This window comes from Phycodurus eques, chromosome 13, assembly GCF_024500275.1.
Source record: "Phycodurus eques isolate BA_2022a chromosome 13, UOR_Pequ_1.1, whole genome shotgun sequence".
NCBI lineage: Eukaryota > Metazoa > Chordata > Actinopteri > Syngnathiformes > Syngnathidae > Phycodurus > Phycodurus eques.
In genome coordinates, this window is record NC_084537.1 from 23,422,132 (window position 1) to 23,444,166 (window position 22,035).

Below are 22,035 nucleotides of genomic sequence, written 5' to 3' on the forward strand. Positions count from 1 at the left end.
ATATCTGCTTGCTTACAGGCCTTAAGAAATGTGTTATTTTGACAGAAGCCTTCATACTTAATATGATCATTGAGCTTCCAGAAAATAAAAGACAGTGTTACATGACAAAAACATAATAAAAATGTGAAAATTTCCTTTTTCTTTGTTTTTGAAAAGTTAAATATAGACGATACCTTTACGATCCCTGTTCAGACATGCCAACAAAAATGCTTTCATAGGCATGCCAGGCTAGTAGTTGGCGAGAAAGAAAATCTTGTTAGCTGGTATCTGTTTTCCACAGATGATTGTTTTCAGCATGACGATAAGTGGAGAGAAAAATCAGTTTCATGTAAACTTCCCCACATTGTGATTGTAGACACCCTCATAAACCTGGGTAGCACCGTGTGCGTACATTGTCTTCTACTCCCACATTGTCTTTAATTTAATTCATGCTTCTCAGTGGAACGCTGAAACCTCGTTTATATGCTGGTCATATCGAGAGCCAATGCAAATCTTATTTACACTTGCTGGGTTCCGTAGTGTTTGCCAGCAATGTGTTTTTGCCAATTTGCAGAGACTACACTGACCGCAAATTCTGATAGATGGTTCAACACCCCCCTCCCCCTTTCATGGACCAGGATACAATAAAGCAGATACTTGCAGAGCTCCTCGTCCGCCCCCCAACCCCACTCTGTTCTCTTTGTTTCTTTTCTTTTTTTTCGCTTCCTTCTTTTGCAACTCCGCTACCGGTCTGTGGTCTGAAAACTGATAGGCATTCAACTGCTTCAGGTTGCAGGACTCTTGCTTTCAAATTCGGTGCTGATAGTAGAGGTGTGGCTACAGGCATAGTGGGAAAACAAGCAGCAAGGGGAGACTCTCTCTCCTCTTTGCCGCGAGGCTAAAAGCAGCCAGCTCATGCCTGATGTGAGACCTCGCTCAAAGGGATTTGTGAAGGGGATGCTCTTTGACCTCTCAACGCCTACATTATGTAAATTTGTGCTGAAAACAAGGAGGATGATACTGTTATTTCCACAGAAATGCACTTAGTTTACTTTAAGTGTGTAGATATTTGCCATAAAAGCACTCGAACATGCTATACTGTATCTACGACTCGAGCTGTCGAAACGGTCGTAATCCATTTAGACAGCATAGGTAAAAACAACAAAGACAAACCTGTTGTCATGTAATGGAGCTTCCTTCCATATGTTGTTATGGCAGTGGTTGGTAAGGTAACCAGATCTCTCCCCTCCCCTCCTAAGCTATGTTATTGTCCCTGTGCACAAAGGATGGGGGATGTGTAATATAAGATGGAGCAGCGTGATGAGGTTCATGGACAACGCCCTTTCCCAGACTGTATCAGCACATATCAGTTGACCATTTCAAGAAGAAGTGTAACATCAGATTTCATTCCAAAGATCTGGGAATAGATGAGATGTGCTGCTTCTTGTTAATAATGTGTGGTTTGCTTTGGGTTTGAACCTGTGTCATTTTCTGCCAGAGGGCAAAGTCTCCCCTCAATTAATTTGTTCACTGCTTTTCCCTATTTGTTCTGACTAATGACTGATCACTCCACTGTGTTTTGAGCCCATAAAAACACTTCCAGAGTCAAATCCCACAGCAGGACCGACAACCCCAATTCCAATGAAGTTGGGACGTTGTGTTAAACATAAATAAAAACAGAATCCAATGATTTGCAAATCATGTTCAACCTATATTTAATTGAATACACTACAAAGACAAGATATTTAATGTTCAAACTGATAAACTTGATTGTTTTTAGCAAATAGTTATTAACTTAGTATTTTATGGCTGTAACGCGTTCCAAAAAAGCTGGAACAGGTGGCAAAAAAGACTGAGAAAGTTGAGGAATGCTCATCAAACACCTGTTTGGAACATCCCACAGGTGAACAGGCTATTTGGGAACAGGTGGGTCCCATGATTGGGTAGAAAAGGAGCTTCCCTGAATTGCTCCGTCATTCACAAGCAAAGATGGGGCGAGGTTCACCTCTTTGTGAACAAGTGTGAGAGAAAATAGTCAAACAGTTTAAGGACAATGTTCCTCAATGTACAATTGCAAGGAATTTAGGGATTTCATCATCTACGGTCCAGAATATCATCAAAAGGTTCAGAGAATCTGGGGAAATCACTGCATGAAAGCGGCAAGGCCGAAAACCCAACATTGAATGCCTGTGACCTTCGATCCCTCAGGCGGCATCAATGTGTAAAGGATATCACCACATGGGCTCAGGAACACTTCAGAAAACCAATGTCAGTAAATACAGTTCGGCGCTACATCCGTAAGTGCAACTTGAAACTCTACTATGCAAAGCAAAAGCCATTTATCAACAACACCCAGAAACGCTGCCAGCTTCTCTGGGCCCGAGCTCATCTAAGATGGACTGACGCAAAGTGGAAAAGTGTTCTGTGGTCCGACGAGTCAACATTTCAAATTGTTTTTGGAAATTGTGGACGTCGTGTCCTCCGGGCCAAAGAGAAAAATAACCTTCCGGACTGTTATGGACGCAAAGTTCAAAAGCCAGTATCCGGGATGTTATGGGCCTGTGTTAGTGCCAATGGCATGGGTGACTTACACATATGTGAAGGCACTATTACTGCTGAAAGGCACATACAGGTTTTGGAGAAACATATGCTGCCATCCAAGCAACGTCTATTTCGTAGACGCCCCTGCTTATTTCAGCAAGACAATGCCAAACCACGTTCTGCACGTGTTACAACAGCGCGGCTTCGTAGTAAAAGAGTGCGGGTACTAGACTGGCCTGCCTGCAGTCCAGACCTGTCTGCCATTGAAAATGTGTGGCGCATTATGAAGCGTAAAATACGACAACGGAGACCCCGGACTGTTGAACAACTGAAGCTGTACATCAAGCAAGAATGGGAAAGAATTCCACCTACAAAGCTTCAACAATTCGTGTCCTCAGTTCCCAAATGTTTATTGAATGTTGTTAAAAAGAAAAGGTGATGTAAAACAGTGGTAAACATGACCCTGTTCCAGCTATTTTTTTTACGTGTTGCAGCCATAAAATTCAAAGTTAATGATTATTTGCTAAAAACAATAACAATTTTCAGTTTGAACATTAAATATCTTGTCTTTGTAAGGTATTCAATGAAATATAGTTTGAGCATGATTTGCAAATCATTGTATTATGTTTAACACAACGTCCCAACTTAATTGGAATTGGTGTTGTAGTATTGGCACAATTTTGTGTTTGTAGGTGTCTACTTGTGCAGCAGGTGGTGGGGGCTTGCTTTTCTTGCGTGAGCTGCTTATACTTAATACTGTGATGTCTTGTAAAGCGCAGTGATTCCTTGTGTGGATTAAAATGGGCATTGATGGCTGAATACAATTCAAACTGCTTTGTCTGCACTAAAACAAACATTTTTATAGGCGTGAGACTTAAATTGTTGAGGTGAGTTATGTCCAACTATGAGTTGATTTACAATTTAATTTAATACAACTGAATTATGTGTTAGTATCTCTACAAGGCAAAACACGTTTTATTGTGTTTTAATGATTTCAGGATCTTTCCTTTTTAAGGCTCACTACAAGTTAGATGTATGTGATTCAAACCACATGTTGTAGAGGCTTTAAAGGGTTGTGTAGCATCAACAGACACAGCTGGCTGACAGTCTTATGATCATAAAGACTGTACGCGGTCTTTTTGCTGATCTTGTTGACCCCACCAAAGCATTACCTCCTCCAACTAATTATGTGCCCTCTGATGACGTACTGTTGAATGTTCCTTAAACGTGTCTGGCCAGAAAGCAGACTGAGCTGGTGGGTGGGTTCAATGCTGACGCTGTATGAATGTAATTTATGGCCGCATGCTCCCATATAGGGTTTGCAGAATTACACTCCACATTGGCAGTGAGCTGGCTATGGACAGTGAGTTACAGCCCACCCGCCTTTAGCACTGATCATTAGCACTTCAACACACTGGGATATTAAAGTTTGTTTTACAGCTCCCCATCAACAACCATGCAGGGCTGCAGATTATTGAATTCATATAATGAGTTATTAAGGCTGAACATCTTTAGTGTCCATGTCGTGGTATCTGGATGGTGTGGTCCTGGAGGATCATCACATTGGCTAATAAGCAGATGTGTCATGCATGCCCTGACCTCATGAAGATATTACAACAAGTAAAACCTTACGATTGCCGGAATTAGTGGTATCATCACAATCATGGCGTCCTGTATGAATCTCTCTCCATCTGAACATGCTCAGATACCTGGTGCACGTTCACTTTGTTCAGAAAGACATAAAATACAAGCAATATTAATGTTTATTTATTCTGTCTGTACATCCAAAGTAGATGTGTGTTTTAAATTGTTACTGCCCAAGCGTCCATTGTGCTGGAATAACATTTCCTGTAGCAACAGAAAAGTCAGAGGGCATTTTTTTCCATATACAGTACTGTAATCTTGGGTCACCACTGGCTTTTTTTTGTTTTGTTTTTTTTTGTTTTTTGTTTGTTTGTTGTTACTCCTTTTTTACAGCAGGTTTTACACCAATGAATACATGAAGGTACCACCAATTGCATTTCAACTAAAATTCTATTTCAATCCGTTTGCATGATTATCTGGATAAAAGTGCACTGGCTCACCATGTGAGTCAATATCCATTGGAGCCGTCCAACCCCAGAATCACATTGGCACCCCCTGTCAGTTTTTCAGCTTCCATAAACAAGAAAGTAGCCTGCTAACTAAAATGTAGACGACCGACCAAAGCCAAATAGAAAGTGCTACAAATTGTTTGAACTTTTAAGTTCAGACTTGGTGGAGGTCTGTGTCTACTTAGCGGCCTTTTAGTTATATGATCATAATGGCATCACTAAATTAACTAAATCTATCTGTACTTATGGCAAACCTCTACCAACTCCAGTGAATCAATCCTGTGGTCAAGTGAGGAGAACAGTCTGCTATTAGCATTAGATTTAGAAATAAAACTAGTCACAGACCTTACATTGTGTTCTGCCGCTCAGAGGAAAAGGCTCAATTCCAGTAATAGAAAATTTGAAGAGCAAATGAGACCACCTGGAACAATTTAATACCCCCAACCATTTCCAACAAGGAAGAAGTGTCTGTTTAATGTGTCTGCCAACTATAAATGTGTCCAACTATGGCCGGGTCTTTGTAATGAGAAAGAATCTCCATAATCATCAAAGCTAAAAGTCTGTTTTCTCTCCATCAAGTTCATTGGAGCATTTCCTGTTTTGTCAGCAGCATCTGCAACAAAGAAACATCTTCCCATCTGCCATCAAACGTCTTAGTCTGGGATTAATTCAGAATAGTCAGGAATGAGTCTGTCTCCATAGTGGAAGAAAGACAGTACGACTAACGGAGAGGCATAGCAAGAATTGGTGGCGGATTATGTAGAAACAGTTTGATGTTTAATCACTCCTTGTGCATAAAGCATGTAAAAGTGAGATAGAATGGCTTTCCTGTAAGCTCTAATGGAAGCGCAATGTCCTTCTGGTGAGTCTAACACACCGTGAACTCACACAAATGTGTGTTTCCATGAGAGCCTCCACTGAAGCAGAATGATAAGACAGGACTGACCCAACACAGAACCCCATTTCTCCTCTGCTTCTCATCTCTTGCTCTGCACTCGGCAGCTTGATTAGGGTGACGCACGGTGAGGTATCATGCATTATTGCATTTTTATGACACTGCGGCTGCCCTGCCTGAAAGTACAGCATAATCAGACAGTTATCGCACTTAAAGAAACAATGCAGTTATTTTAGCAGCTTGACAATAATAATTGTATTTAATTATCTTAAAATAACGATAAATTGCTACTGCCAACGTTACCTACTTTAGCAGCAGTCAGTAATTTTGGTAGTTGCTCGCCAAGCTTCTTTGCCAGTGTTACCATTCAAAGCAACTCTTGTACAATTTAGCCAAATACCAAAGGAGTACGATCATGTTTATTGACAGACATAATGTTATAATGTACGTAGTTCTGTCGGTGTCTACCATTTTCAGTCATTGGCTTTGCATCTCTAGCTTCTGACCACATCTATCAGTTAACAAATGCATCTTTACCGCTGTTGATGAGTATTAACCACAGCTGATTGTAATTCAATTCCACTTCACAACTGTAGGGGACTCCTGAAGTCAATAGCCTCATCTCACTTATGTAGATGAATCTGTAGTGTTTAAGCTGAACAACACGACCAATCCTTTGTCAATGTTTGTGCAGAGACTGTGCCACCCTATAGTTTGTGCTACTGCTGTAGATAGTTTTGTGACCCTGATGAACATAGCTGGCACTGCCAGGTGAGACAATGTTCCATCTATCCTCACATTAAAAACCAAGGTCTGGAAACATTTCCACAGGCGTTTTTTCCAAGCGGAGACAGATTTGTACATGGTCATGCTTGTGGTTTGTTGTTATGTTTTAGCTCCAGACAAACTGAGGACAGATGTGTTTGGAATCATTTCCAACTCCCTACACTCATCCCCCCCCCCTCTTGATTCCCCTTTCTCTTCCGCCCTCCTTCCACTTCCCCTAATCTGGAACTCATTGTGTCTGTAATAAAGCACAGCTGCACACATCCTTCTCTGAACCCACTCAGTTGAGCTGATTACATGGAAGTAAGAGTCCAGTCACACAGGCATGCTCCCTTAACACAGATAATACATGTTAGAGTGGACGCTTCCTTGTGTCGGACTCATGCCAGTGCTAATCGCTGACATCTGACGTTGCGTTTGTGCCGACTTACTTACAGTGCAGGCACAGTCCATGACCTTAAACACTAAGGGCCTAGATCAGGCTACGAGACAAATTTGGTCACGAGTGCACGATGTCAGACTACTGCCATCAAATCTTGCCATATCTCAGGCAGACAGTGGCAACACTACACATGTATTTCGATACCACCGCATCCCGTCGTTGCCGAACACTGGACTTTATCTTGTCATAACAAACACTGAGAGGCGGAACCAGAAAACGCGATCGGATACACTCGTTGCCATGGCGATGACAATGTGCCACACCAATGTGTGTGGTGGGGGGGGGCAAAATGAGGAAAAACGTGTCGTGGTCGTCTCCGGTGCTCGGAGAGGACAGTCATTCACGGATTGCTTGAGGTATGTTCACGTACTTTTAATACGATACGGCTCACAGGCAGGCAACAAAATGTTATGTAGCGTAGCAAGCTAGTGCTAGCACTAACATTTGCTCGTAAACATGCCGCCGTTCTGTCGAATCTTGCTCTAAAGCTTTGGTAAATATTGGTTTGTGCGCGTGAATGTTGACAACGGTGTGCAAGTATGTTGACAATGGCAAGCACGGGAGGCGATGCACTGGTCACAATGCCATGTCATATTGGTTGACATTAAGGTGCGCTGTCAAGAGATTTGTCGTTATGTCACACTACACGGAAGATATCCAAAAAATCAAACATGCTAGACTTTTGTTTATGGGTTCATAGGGCTATCGTTGGTTGTGGATTATGTTACACTACAAGAAGTTTTGTCATTCCTGACAAAATGTCAAGCCAATATTGGGCCAATATCGGGGCTAAAATCCTAGAGTCTGAAAATCTCTAAAATCCTAGAGTCTGATCTAGGCATTGCAAAGATCCAAAGTAGTTGGCGGTAAATTGCATGTTCGCTCTAACAGATTGACCGTGGTTGTTGGTGGGCCTGTTGCAAATGATCTATTATGATCGTGGTCTTTTGCTAAAATCATAAAAAGTGGCCGCTAAATTGCGTGTTTACTCACTCTGATTGTGCGGGCTGTTGGCAACAGCTGTTAAAGTGGTAGAGACTTATTTAAAAGAGCTTTGAATATCACTCGCATCTATATAAGCAACCACATATTTCTACTAACAGATATATTATGTTTTTAGAAAACAACTAATTAGGGAGAAATGTTAGTGAGGATAAGCGGTACATAAAATGGATGGATGGATGGTTCATTATGATGTAGTGCGCCAATGTAATGTAATACAAATCACAGGACGGAACAATTATGGAATTAATATCGCTTGTTCTTTTTTCTGGGGGGGGGGGGGCAACGTTTGAACAGCGCTGTAGTTTGACTACCATGGCAACAGCCGGGGCGTCCAGGTCAGGTCAACTCATAGCATTCACAAAAGCTTTTAAATTGATTTCTTTTTCTCTGGGTGGCAGACAACCTTGTCATCTCTTAAAATCATGCCTTCCTCATTGAGACACAGACTTTCACCAGCAACCATTTTCTACTTAACTCTGTCGATTTCTTCTGAGGCCAAATGGTTGGGAGGGAGGGTCAAGCAGGTTAGAGTACATAGATTAGGGGCCAGATCTCAACTGTGGCCTGATGCTTCCACAAAACCCGTCTGATGCTGTAAGACTCCATTTTCACATGCACAAGTGTATGCTTCCTGTCGCTTCTTTGTCTGTGCAAGTCAAGCGGCACACAACAAGCTGTCAGAGTCGAAAAAGCTTGAAAGCATTTTAGAGCAACATTGCTCTTGTCTTTGTAATGTGTGTTTTCCTGCTATTCATTCTTTGTCAAGCACAGGCTAATTGCCTTTCAAGCGAAATTTGACACGTATTGATTCAAACGTGCTATGGCAAATGCACACACACATCGTATGTATTGGCAACTGCCCTAATCCTTCGCTTTGAAGAGGCTTCTTTTTCTTGCTCACATTGTTTTTCCCACCCCCATCCCTTTCCCCCCCACAGCCTTTCACTAGAGGCAGTGCCTATATAGCCTCGGGTTGGTTCATTTTGTTATTATGAAGGGCTTTTAGAGAAAGACTCCCTGGTATTTGGGGAAGTGTGGCAAAGTTTGGGGGGTGAAAATAAAAGGGAAAAAAAAGGATAATGGTTGATAGGTGCGACTGCCACCCACCACTGACTGATTGGCTTTGTTTAGCTTGAAAATAAGTATTTAGACATCTCAGCAGCTTTAGGTTTTACTCAGTCCCTTTTGGGAATTTTGAAATAGATTTTTGAATTTAGAGGATTGTGTGCGATAAGTATGTAACACAGCAACAATACATTTTGGGGTGTGCAAAATGCAAAATGTCTGGTGCCTGAGATTGAGTGTCTCAGATGCCATCACACAGTATAATAGTGGTTTCCAGCGGCCGTCAGCCTCATCTTCTTTTGTCTGCTGATTTGTTTCTCGGCCAAGAGGATGCACGTGCCTGCTGTTCGTGTGCTGGCTTATCCAAAATGGAAAAGGAAGAAAAGCCAGAATTCCATTGGCTTTGTTCTCCAAAATCCAGCACAACTTGTGACAAAGATACACGTGACAAAATGGCCTTCAAAGCCTCGACATTTGTTCTTTGCAAAATTGTCTTTCAACATACTGCCTGTTGTGTGTGTGTGTGTGTGTGTGTGTGTGTGTGTGTGTGTGTGTGTGTGTGTGTGTGCGTGCATGCATTTATAATTGGAACCAATGGAGCATTTTACCTGAGCTTTGCAGACGAGTATTGTCGTTATTACTACATACAAAACTTGCTGTAAGCATTAGCAAAATGAGGAGCCAAGATGGTTATCATATGACATCCCTTGCAGACACGAGGATTAGCGTTATACATCTGCTACTCTTTGTGAAGCACATCACATTTGAAGACTTCTTGTCATGCACGATGATGATTGTAATAATGGTCAATGGTCTGCTTCTTGCACTACTAAGTGAACGGCATGCCGTGTGATCATGCTGGCGGTTTGACAGTTTGTCAGAATTTAATCACATCCTAATATACTACGCGTCAATTTCATGAAAATGTATAACATACGGTTTCCTCGGCGGTCACCCTGTGTGGATGACAGCTTTGTCTTCCCGCACATTCATTTGCACAACCTTTGCCCTGTGGATATCAAAGCTGTAATGAACTGTGTGCTTTGTTGTCTCCCTCTAAAGGTCCCAGTTTAATCTGATTTATCACTGAATGAACACCAGTATCACGTTTATATTGAACACCAACTTTGCATCTGATTGAATCCTCAAACCAATCGTCCACTTCTCCATGTCCATAGCCATTAAGAAAAGTTTTTTTTGTGGTTTTTAATTATCAAAATTGTCAAATACATTTCTCAAACCACTCATAGAACTTTTTCTTGCCATCCCTATGTTTGCCAGAATGCGGCTCGGTTGTAACCCGCTCACTGCACAGATGACAAATATGCATTCTGTCAGGAATGTAATGGAAACAATATGTCTCCACTCCTTCGTGCAAACAAACTGGGCCGAATTCTTTGACCGCAGTGATTTACATCCTAACCCAAATAAGTGCTAAAGTAAGTATCCGGCAGCACACGACATTTATTTGATTTGTCAAGTTGTCAAATTTCTTATTTCAGTCAACAAGGATTTCTATATTGAGAGCAGCACATGACAGACTATATTTATTGCGGGTACAGAGAACATGGTTACAGCAAGTTTCCCACGTGCTGAAAAGCAGAACTGAGGCATTGACATCACAGCACAAGTCACCTAATAGGTTTTTCCATAAAAAACCCTGCACGCTGATGGTCCCTGTGGGGAAACCATTGGCACACTTAGGCTTGTGTCTGCTTTTCCTCACTCAGCGAATCTATGACAGGAACTTGTCAACGACTGTAATCAAAAAGTCTTATAAGATCATCAAAAAAAGTTATTTCATTGATGGAAGTACCAGTACTGTCATTCCATCATGGTACTTCAAAATGCGTAGTACTGCAATGAATGGTTGTTGAAATAGTGGCCTCGTCACGGTCTGAATATAAAAGACAATGCTGTTTCTAAACAACCTCACATTGATTAGTTTGACCAAACCAGCTTTTTTTCTTCATCGTGCCTATCACTGCTTCCCTCCCGCTGGTGACACCACCAACACCAGTGGTTAAAAGGTTAATTTGTTTTTAGAGAATGGCCTTTATGATTGGAGAAGGTAGGGTGGAAGAACAGGTTCTACAATGTGAAAATGGTCATACAAATGCTCCATCTCAAATCTGAGATCCAAGGTTAGTATCAAACTACCTTGTTTTGGTGTATTCTGTGTAAATTAAAAGAACCAGGTGGATAAATTCCAGAGCTACTGTTCTGGTCATGATGCAGGGATCCTGTGTCAAAGAGACTTCTCATTTTTTAAATCGCATTTGCATCAGAACTTGTATATTTTTCCAGCTAGCTTTGCTAAAGGTCTGTCGGACATCCTAGTAACCACTTAATGCCTCACTAATGTATCAAGCCACTTGCCTCAATAACTTGCCAGACAAAATCAGCACAGCTGTGCCCTGATATCTGCTGAAAGGTGAAGATTAACCTTATCAGCTTCTGGCTCCAGTGACACAATAATCCACACAATGCTTGCCGTTGATTGTACTGTATTATAAAATCATTTTATTTGACAAACATACCTCTGTAAATAACTGCCCTCAGAACTTGTCTTTTGCAGCTAACCCGCAGACATCCCTAGATTCAAAGCGTTTCAAAAAGACTGTCAACTTGAATTCTCTTTTTGTAGATAAACTGGATTTGCCCGGGGAATAAGGGGCTATCACTAAATGTCACTGTAAGAAGCTCACAGTGGATGGTTTCGTTAAGATATCTTTTGCTTAGCTGGAGTACATAGTACTTTATGTGGGATTAGACTACCAATGGAGAGTGCCAATGGTATTTTCCTCCTGGTCAAAGCACCCACCCTTTGTACCCTATGCAAATAAGGATATGCAATAACAATCTAAAAGAAGAACAACACAGTATTTTGGGGTGTTTTCTTCATGTGAATATAGCTACCTATCAAGTAGTCTTACTTCCACTCACCAAGTAACAATGTGAAAATCCTTTCGGGGTCAGTTTCCTTGGAATCAGTGGAGCATCCAAATCTATGTTAGCCACTCAGTCTGTCATGGTGCTTATCACTCACTGTGTATTGCAATGTGGATGAGTGTGATAAGCGAAAGTCATATCACAATGCTTTTTTTGAGGCGCTATATAATGCATTCTTAGCAGGAGTCCTCTGATTTAACTCTGGCAAACAACTCTTAAGAATTGTTGAATTTTTCTTTGAACTTCTCTGGACTGCTAAAAGGTTACACTTGAATTGAACATAACACTTAATGTAATGTTGTCATGAAAAACCATTGCATATTTGCAGACCAACAATAAATGTGTGGAATGCTTTGCTCGTTTGAAGTGCATTACTAGAAAGCCTCCAAGGACTTTAGTCTGGCTAAAGGCAAATGTCTTTATTTATAGATCCAAGCTTTGGCTCCAAGCAGTTGACGATCTGAAAAATACTGAATAAAATACTTGTTTGCAAATGATTTATATTCTGTAAACGTGACAGAATTTAGTATCATCTTTTGAGTCGAATCGCCCTTACTAGGTCATCTAGTTCCAGTTCTCTTTTATCGTGTTATGTTCTAGAAAGAAAGGCATTTTGTTGAGTTGGCACTACAGCAGACAAGGTCGATTAGGGAGATTATCTCTGAAACAGCAAATTAGATAAAAGTGCAACTGGAAAGAATAACAAACATTTACATTTTCCCATAGTAGCAGCAATTTTGTTACACAGTGTTTAAATACAGTACGAATTGCAGATTACACTGGTTTGAAGTATGACTTCAGTAAATAATTTGGAGGTTTTACACAGCACATTCAGTGGGATCCTCTGCTTTAATTTGCATCATTTTAGTTCCTCTGAACTTGGTTAGAGTTTGTGTTTAGTCTGGGGTGCTCTGCTCTTTGTTAGGGTGGAGGATGGGTATGAATGCCTACTGGGTCTGACTTGTTCCTGGATTTCTGGACCTACCGGTATATGCATCTCTATTGAGTAATTCTCAACTGTTGGTGACCTCACTTCCCGCAAGCGAATGATGGTGCACGTTGGGATGATCTCCCTTGAGATGGTTTCCAGCTTGTCACATTTACAGCACATTAGAGGGACTGCAAGTGTTTTCTTACTTGAAACCTAAGTTGAGCAGGCATAAACTAGGAGATTGCGAAATACTTTCATTTCCTAATGTGGCGTCACAGTACACATTCCGTCTTACAAACAAAATGAATCTCTTGCTATCGCTCTAACCATTTGTGTGCATGTGAGTACGAATTTTCACGTGATGGAGCAAACAATAGAGAGGCACTATGGCACTTGGGGTTAGCCAGGGTTTTTGTGTTGCTTGTCAGTGATGGGGGGGCATGCAAACTTTGAATAGAATCATTGAGTCGGAGGTAATTCCAGGCCCCGGTGCAGGGCATTAGTTGGACAGGCCATTCTGCTGACGGGCCTGTTTGTCCCACCCACTCCCTCCTTTTTAACCCACAGACCCCCTCCTGCTGCATCGGCATTTCTTTCCGGGCTGAAGCCTTTATCGTTGTACCCATGACGACATGTCTGATAGGGCGTGGCAGCCAAGATCTCATTTGGCCCACTAGTGTGGGGAGCAAATGCGTCCGGATATAGATTGCAATAGCTATGCCGACACACTGAATTTTTCAAATTTGATAAATGAATACACACAGAAGGGACATTCCCCCATCCTTTATCATTGGAGGTGGTTGTGCTTGCTAGGAATTTGTTGCATGACTGTGGATTGTGGAGCCACTCTGTGATATTGTGCTTTCCAAATTTCAGAAAATGTTTAGGAGTTTGAGCTTAGCTAAGCAAAAGAAATCACGGGGGCACGTTGTTGTCAAGTCACTGCTAAACACTTTCACTGCATACATTATACAAGAGCTAGGACAAAGAACTAGAGTGCAAAAAGGTCCTTTTTCAGCTTTTCTTCTCATGCGACTGTTCTGTGCAAACAGCACTGACATAGAATTGGGGTACAAAGTCAACCTGGCATTTTGCGCCTTTGGAGGTTGCATCAGAGCTTTAACAGAGGTGGAATGACGACTGTGTAATTGTGTAATTGTACTGCGTATTCTGCAATGCCAGAATGGGGGTGTGAAGTTTAATACCGGACAATCACTTCTCCTGCCCTGTTGTGTTGAAAGTAATTGTCGCTGTACAAGTGACAAGGCGTTTGCCACACCGTACACCAGTGTTGACGTCATCAAATTCTCTGATGCTAACTGCTATGTCGCTGTGTGAATGCACACACAGTTGCGGTATTATCTACGGATCTACCATCACGGCTCTGATATGCCGATTTTTGCGGAATCACTACAGTTAAAGATCCAGGAAAATGTATAGCTATATAGGGTTGTCTGCTGTCGAACGCAGGCCAAGTAATAAAGTAAACATTCATCTCTGTCATCACGGTTTTATAACTCACAAGGTGTGAAACTGGCTATTCAATTAGGCCTAGAGGTTAAACTATGATGCCAAGTTGATCTATGGCATCCTCCGATCAAGCCCAGAGGAACTTCATCCAAGTGCAAATGATTCTCTGTTGACGTCAGGTTCTTGGGTCCCCAAGGTAGCGGCAGAAGGAAAGATGAGGTGCCCCCTTGCAGGCTTTTGTTAAGTAATAGTCATATCTGCTTGAATAATTCAAAGCAGCAACACCAGAGCTTCTACAGAAACTGTATACCTGGATAACGTCTTTTTATCATTGCCTTTGTGCCATTTTGTGCACTGTACGTAAAGATGAGCATTAAACCGGCCAAGACAAAAGGATTATATAGCAATAAACAGTAGGCTTTACACGATCAGCGAGTTTAAAAAACTGACCACCGATCCAATCACAAGATGGAGGAATGTGTCTATTTAAATGACCTGTTCATTTACTGTATATACTTGTGTACTTAATTGCTCAAGAATATACATTTACAATAAATAATGTATCTTTGTTCCTCTTTGTTCCATGCCAGTGAAGCATAGTGACAGAGAGAACAAATGAATTGTCTTCTATTAGATGGTAGGAAGTAATTAATGTATCCACCTTTTGTGACATTTTTGTTTGTTGGTGTGCCGTAAGATTTTTCAATTGTAAGATATGTTCCTTGGCTCCATAAAGGTTGGAAATCACTGCTCTAGTCAGATTGTGTATTCTAATCAGTCAGGTCAAACCAATGTTACATGACAGAAATAATGGGTGCTAACTTACTGTAATTAAATTACTTTATTTTTAATTAAATTACTTCACCACACCGAAACTTTAGAGCATGATTAGACAGAACGGTGGCATGTTTACGTCGAACCGTTCGTGCTAGTAGTAGCTTGCTAGGCTACATAACATTTTATTGCTTGCTTGTGAGCCGTATCGTATTAAATGTACGTGAACATACCTCAAGCAAGCCTTAAACAAACGTCCTCTCCTGATCACCGGTGAACACCAACACACGTTTTCCCCCATTTTGTCCTTATAATACCGTTGGCGCGCTCCACTCTTGTTGTCGTCGTCACTGTAACGAATGTATCTCATGTAGCCCAATGATCGTAAAAAAACAGGATGCGGTGTTATTGGAATAAAATATTTCATTGCAGTAGTCTGACAATGCAATCGTGAAAGAGCAAATTTGTCTTGTAGTTTGATCCAGCCATTACGTGTTGCCTGTCTCAGACGTGTTGTCACATGTTTTTTTTTTCTTTTTTTAAATAACTTAATTGGCCGTCAGATATTTACAGTACTACGTCAAAAGACACGCGACAAGGCTAAAAAGAGCTTTTGGATTCAAATATACTGTGCATGCGGCGACGCGGAGTAAATGTCTTGATCGGTTCGGCGAATTATGACATTAAAGCCGATCAGCATAAAATGCTAAATATCGACCGATACCGATCAGCCCGATAAAATCAATGTATAGTCTAATAAACAGCATATTTGTCTGTCTATCCATTTATGCTATGCTATACGGCCACTCACTTGTAACATAGTGTTGTGATGCTGCCACTAAGACCCCCGCTTGGAATTGGAGCCCCCATGAGACACCTGTCTTTGGTGGCTTAGTGCATGTGTGCATTGTGTGTTATGTTGTGATGAAATAAACATCACAAGCCCTCACTTGTGCCTGTGGAGGATTCATCCATCCAAGGCATCCCTGAATGCTGTGAGCAACAAAACTAGCATGTGAAGGTCCCTGCTCGATTATACAGTACATACGCTGGATGCACGAATCTGCACATCAAATTCAAGATATACTAATGCACCTTTTGGACCCCCCCCCCCTCCCCCCGGAATAGCTCTTAAAGTTCAATTTCAGTTGCTTCCTCTTCAAACTCGATGTTCCTCTGCACCTGTTTTGAGCGATACCTTTGGGGCACAGCTTGAAGTGAATAATTTATGAACATGACGGAGGAAATCACAAAATCTTTGTGGACCTTCCGTTGCTCTGTGTGTTTTTCTAGCTGTCTGTCTTCCACCTCCTTCGTCTTCGTCCTTTTTAAGAATTGTTTTTCACCTCTGCGCTCATTCTTAACTTTATCTCTCTTCTGCAGTGAGGTTTGTCGACTGCGGCCGAGGGGGTCTGGTGCGCTTCGAATGCAACAACCCGGAGGATTTACGGATAGAAGCCGACGGGGTGGTCTATGCTGCCAGGAACCTGCAGCTCTCTGGACCCCAAACGTCCTCGCTGCTGATCAAGGCCATTGACGACACTATTCAGCAGCAATGGATAACCCTTGTCAAATTGACACCCTCCAACCAGCAGGTGAGGAAGCAGCACATTTACAGGATTCCAGGATATTCAGAAACATTCACCCATCTCAGTAGAAAAATTTAATCTTCCTTATAAGTGTTCAGGTGTCCAAGGGAATCCCTAAAATAAACTGTTTATTTCTGTTGGCCCATTGTCGTATTTTACTGCAGTAGGAAGCCCAATTGTTAAATTATGCCCTTGTGTCAATCAACTGCCACTGATTTAGCTGCACTGCAACTTTATAGATGAAGAGTTTCCGAGATTGTCGTGGAACAGCTGTTGAGAACATCCAGTAAAATTCAAATCAATGATTAATTTTTCCTACAGTCGATGAAGGCAATTCCTAGAAGCCACTGTTCATTTCTGTTGGTCCATTGTTGTGTTTTACTGCAGTAGAAAACCAGAATGATCAATTCTGCCCTTGCGTGAATCAACTTACACTGATTAGCTGCACTTCACATTCACAGATGACTAGTTCCCCAAATTGTAGCAGGTGTTCCATGAGACAAGATGGATGCCTTCTAATTAAAAGTTAATGTGTCAATTTAGTGGAGCACAAACATATACTTAACACGGTCAGTGTCTAGCAAGAGCAGATGCGCAACGACTGCTCATAAAATAGATTTCAGTGAGCGCGTCTTGTGATTGTAAGCTTATTGCTTCTGCACGATCTCTTCGAGACAGTAAGCATCTGTTTGAGCTCTCCTGGACAAGACGAGCAGTCGTCAGCAATTAATTACGACGTCCGAGTGCTCATATGTCAACATTCTCTTTGGCCGAGGATGAGAGAAGGTTCACATTAAAGATGTATACATCCCGCATCGTTCCTTCTTGTAGTCAGTCAGGAAATGAAAGAAACTTCTAAAGGCTTTCTAGGATTGTAGGTTTTAACTTCAGTGCCAGGGAATTATGTGATCCTGCTCAGCAAGACTCTACACAGACAGACATGTTTTCTTACAGTGATGCATGCTAGGCCGTAGCCAAACCTCTTGTGTTAACAGTTGAACCACCAAAGTCAAAAACAGCAATCCCTGACTTGTTTGGATTTTAAAACAATATCAATTCTAATAAAGGTCTATTGGTTCTTTTTGGAATAATGTGTTCCAGGGTCCAAATTGTAGTCATGTTTAAGTAACATTTTAACGTTATCAAGTCAGCTGAAATCAACCACTATGACGTGTATGACATAAAACGCTCTACCTTTGGATCACATTTGACTGCTAGCTTGTTAGTGGATAATGTGAGAAGCTAACATAGCAGTCTACTTTCACTCAGTGTTGCTTCTCTTCAAATGGCACAAACAAACTGCCTCAAATGCATAATAACAGTCACAGAATACTCATCACAGTCCTTTGTTCACAGAATACGTGGTCAATATCAACTCAGGCTGAGAAACGTATCAAGCAAACTATAAAGGGAACAAAACATGAGAAACGAAACTGAAACCAGTAACTGTAATGGACATCACTTAACACACCCAAAGCCTCTGCTCAGTCATCCACATATTTCCATAGGTGAGCATCTTGCAATAATCCTTTGATGCTGGCTGAAATGAGGTCTAATGAGGAGCGCTGACAGTTGGAGATTTGTTACTATACTTATTTTTCCCAACTGTCAATTAAAGACTCTAAATTGCCCGTAGGTGTGAATGTGAGTGCGAATGGTTGTTTGTTTATGTGCCCTGCGATTGGCTGGCAACCAGTTCAGGCTGTACCCCGCCTCTTGCCCGAAGATAGCTGGGATAGGCTCAAGCACACCCGCGCGACCCGAGTAAGAAGAAGCGGTAGAGAAAATGGATGGATGTTCAAATTCCAAAGTTTGTGCAATTAGTGTTTGCTGTGTTATTAATCCATCTAACTTTCATAAGCAAATTATGACTAAAAGTGAATATTTGTAAACGTGTGCAACAAAGGACAAATGATGGGAAATGGGAACGTAATTTTCTGTGGTCACAGATTAAAAACAAATTGTTGTTATTCTTGGGGCCAGCAGGCACATTTCTTAGCCAGTCATGATTTCGCAGCATCTCCAAGCACTATCATTAGCCACACACAAATGCAACTACAGGTATAGGATTTTAATGACACTATTAGTCCTTGCTATTGGTAAGATAAATAGTTTACTCAAACAGATAAACTGTCAGCCATTTTTTTACATCATAAATCAGGTTACGCTTCTGTGTTGTTTGCATCTGGTGATGATCTCTTTATCAAATCTGTGATTACTTTTATTTTTTTATTATTCGCACCACGAGTATGGCTGCCTTGGGGAGAAATTTTAATCACTGACAACTAAACAATAACCTCATTAGAATGAGACTATGTCTACCTCCAATCGAACTCTGCAGAACAAAGCAATACTTAAGAAGTGGAAACGGGGGAGTTTTCTTAAAGGGTAAATCACACTCCAATGTTGAGGCCCTGAAGCTGTCAGAACAGTGTGTGTTTGTGTGTGTGGTTGGGGGCTTGATAGATAGATAGATAGATAGATAGCTACACGTCAGGCTGAACAAACACAACATGTAATTCATCATTCCAAACGCAGGTTGCAAATAATTGCTACTCTCACTCTTGCCCATTTTAATAAGGTAATAGATATTTGCAACGCATGCACACAGCTTCTCTGTATGTCTGCTAGCCTTGTTACTTGTGCAGTGTGTGAAAGCACTATAATCAAATTTCAAACATGATTAGTGGAAGCTGTTTGACAGTGGTCAGTGTGTGTGTGCGCACGCAATGGGTACATGTCGTTAATAGGGTGACAAAGTGGTAATTCACTTCTGTGGTTTCTCTTTGGTTCAGGATAAAACATGCTGAACAAATGTTTATTGTTACATACTGTATTTGTGGGTAAAATGTTTTTTGCTTGCTTTTTATAACAGTTCCTCTTTGTTTTTTCTTTTGTTTGTTTTTACAATTGCACAGTGGGCTGATCAAGGTCCCCCCATAGCCATATATGGTCCACGATCTGTAGCTTTCCCACCCTTGGTTTAGTATTAAGACTTAAAGGGCTGAGCCCAGTAAACATTCCTCAACATTGACTGATTTAACATAGTTTTTTGTTGTTGTTTTTTTTTCCCGCCTTGTGTTCAAGGTTATTGTAACTTTCCATGGCATGACTTCAGTCCCTCCTTCGTGTCTCTGGAGCAGCATAGGCAATTTGAGCCATCTGTGTGTTTAGTGTCTGGCTTGCAGGTACCATCCTCCTTTGTTTCAAATCTCATTCATTACAGCTGAGGGAGGATGGCAGATCCATTATGGGAGCCGGTTGTGTCTGTGTGGGTGCATTTTATCATGACACGAGATGAGGTTTGCCGTTTGAAGCCAAGCGTAGCTGTTGGTGTACTGCTGCTCTTGCACTAACCACATACACCAGAGAATCGTCGAAGAGAATCACGCTGTAGTGTTGATTCTTGAGACCAGGGACGGCATCTGACTGCATTTTGAGAAAATTTAATACTCTATTTATGGCTCTCTGAATGTTCTGAACTTCTATTACAATGCCAATATTGTATTGGATAAAATAATATTAGCTATGTTAGCATAGCATGAATGTAGCTAAACATCCCATACCTTGCATCATCCTGTTGTTTTGTAGATGGCAGACTAGTTGAGTGACTCAACAGCACCTCTACTGGTTGCAATTAGTGCCTGCCATTTTGCCGCCGTTGCTTCGAGACATGATTAATCAACTAATTCCACACAATAATATTTTTGCCTAATTTATACTACGCTGTAATACGCTCACGCGATGCAATGCGGGCGCTGTCGCCCATGCAAGCGCAGGAGTATAGAGAGGCCTTTACTGGTTTTCATTCGGTTGTTTTACAGTGTTTGTCATACACATTTACTGTAATTATGTTATTATTAAGTTATATTTACTTAACTACTATGTTCGCGTGGATTAGTGATAGACTTCGATGCTTCCCGACTTACATTTAAATTTTGTTTACATCGCCACCGCAGGAACCTAACTCGTTACCCGAGGACCATCTGTAGTAATAGGAAATACTAACACCCTGTCATGTTTTGCCCTAAATAACATGGCCACGTTTTATATGTATGTATGACGTACCAAATCATATAATTTTTTGTTCCAGGTCATTGAAGCCGCCTATGATCCCACCATGTCCAAGGATTTGAAGGAAATAGCATTTCCATCACGAAACTTGGACAGCCAGCTGAAACGCATGAAGAGAGACTGGGTCATTCCCCCAATCAATGTCCCGGAGAACTCGCGAGGTCCTTTCCCACAGGAGCTTGTTCGGGTAACCCCCCACACACACAATTGTACTCCACTCACAACTTGAGTGAAAAGGCTTCTTTGCTTGATATGACAACCTTGTAGCTCCCCCGTAGTCCAGACCTTCCACTCTGAAGGTCAAAGCCATGAGACTTGAAGAAAATGTTTCTTATTTACAGCTCTTTGTTGAAGGTCAAACTCGTCCAACACTCCTACGCATTTTTTTGTTTTAAGGGCCATACTGTCGAATGTGTCATCATATGACGGCAGAGCAAAAGTTTAAGTGCTCACCAGCGGAGTAGTTCCTTGGATATTATACTGCTTTTATGATGGCTCAAGGACACATTCAACTGCCTTTTATTGACAACAGTCTTGTGGTCGAGGCTCAGTGTGGGTGGCTGACAAAGGACAAGCACTCCTCAGGACAGTTAAGAAGGAGATCCTTCTCGGTATATTAAGCTGAATCTCTTATCAGGTCCTCTGCACACAATTTGTACGTATTATATTTAATGCAAGCCACATTAAATTGGATATTTCTGGGCTTAGCGGATCATATTGTCAGTAGGAAATGAGATGCTCAGCGTGGACCAGGAAGAAGGCGCAGAGGGTCTCAATTTACAACAACAGCAAAGTGAAAATATCCTCGTCCAGACAGAACTCCAATACCACACATAAACCAATATCATCACTGCTTTTGGAATGACCTGTCAATCAGACAAAGTAACGGGCATCATTAGCGTATGTCGACCTGCTGCGTATAGTTTATGATATGAGGGATTGGCTTAGAAATTTTTAGAAATGTAATACATTTATATAGATTTTGAGAAAAAAAAAGATAATTACCCTTCAAACGTGATACAGATATAAATAACCACCAAAAAAATCAAGGACTGAGTAAGCTATGTACAGTATGTAATGTCATGTAACCCGGGGACTAGGTAATTGTCGAATGTTTTGTTCACATTTATTGACAACAAATAAGTCTGTCAGCTTCACGATAGATAATTATTTGTGTGGTATTATATTATTATTAATCAAGTTCTTAAGCTGTGTTGTAACAAATCATTCCAACTGCAGATCCGCTCGGACCATGACAAGAACCGATCTCTGAGATACAGCGTGACAGGCCCTGGTGCTGACCAACCTCCCACCGGCATCTTCCTCATCGACCCGATCTCTGGAGAACTCTCAGTTAACAAGCCACTGGATCGAGAGCATATTTCCAACTTCCATGTAAGTCAAGACCTAATGATTTCCTTATGATCTGCCTTTTTTGT

At 41.4% G+C, this 22,035-nt stretch overlaps 1 protein-coding gene across 1 annotated transcript in view; it reads left to right on the forward strand.

The window, feature by feature from the left end:
* cdh2 (cadherin 2, type 1, N-cadherin (neuronal)) overlaps positions 1-22,035 on the forward strand; it is a 65,341-nt gene that overhangs the window by 25,028 nt on the left and 18,278 nt on the right. Inside the window, exons 3-5 of the mRNA XM_061694643.1 lie at positions 16,317-16,528; positions 20,616-20,783; positions 21,836-21,991. Of these exons, the coding sequence (XP_061550627.1) occupies positions 16,317-16,528; positions 20,616-20,783; positions 21,836-21,991 (536 nt within the window). The remainder of the gene's footprint in view (positions 1-16,316; positions 16,529-20,615; positions 20,784-21,835; positions 21,992-22,035) is intronic.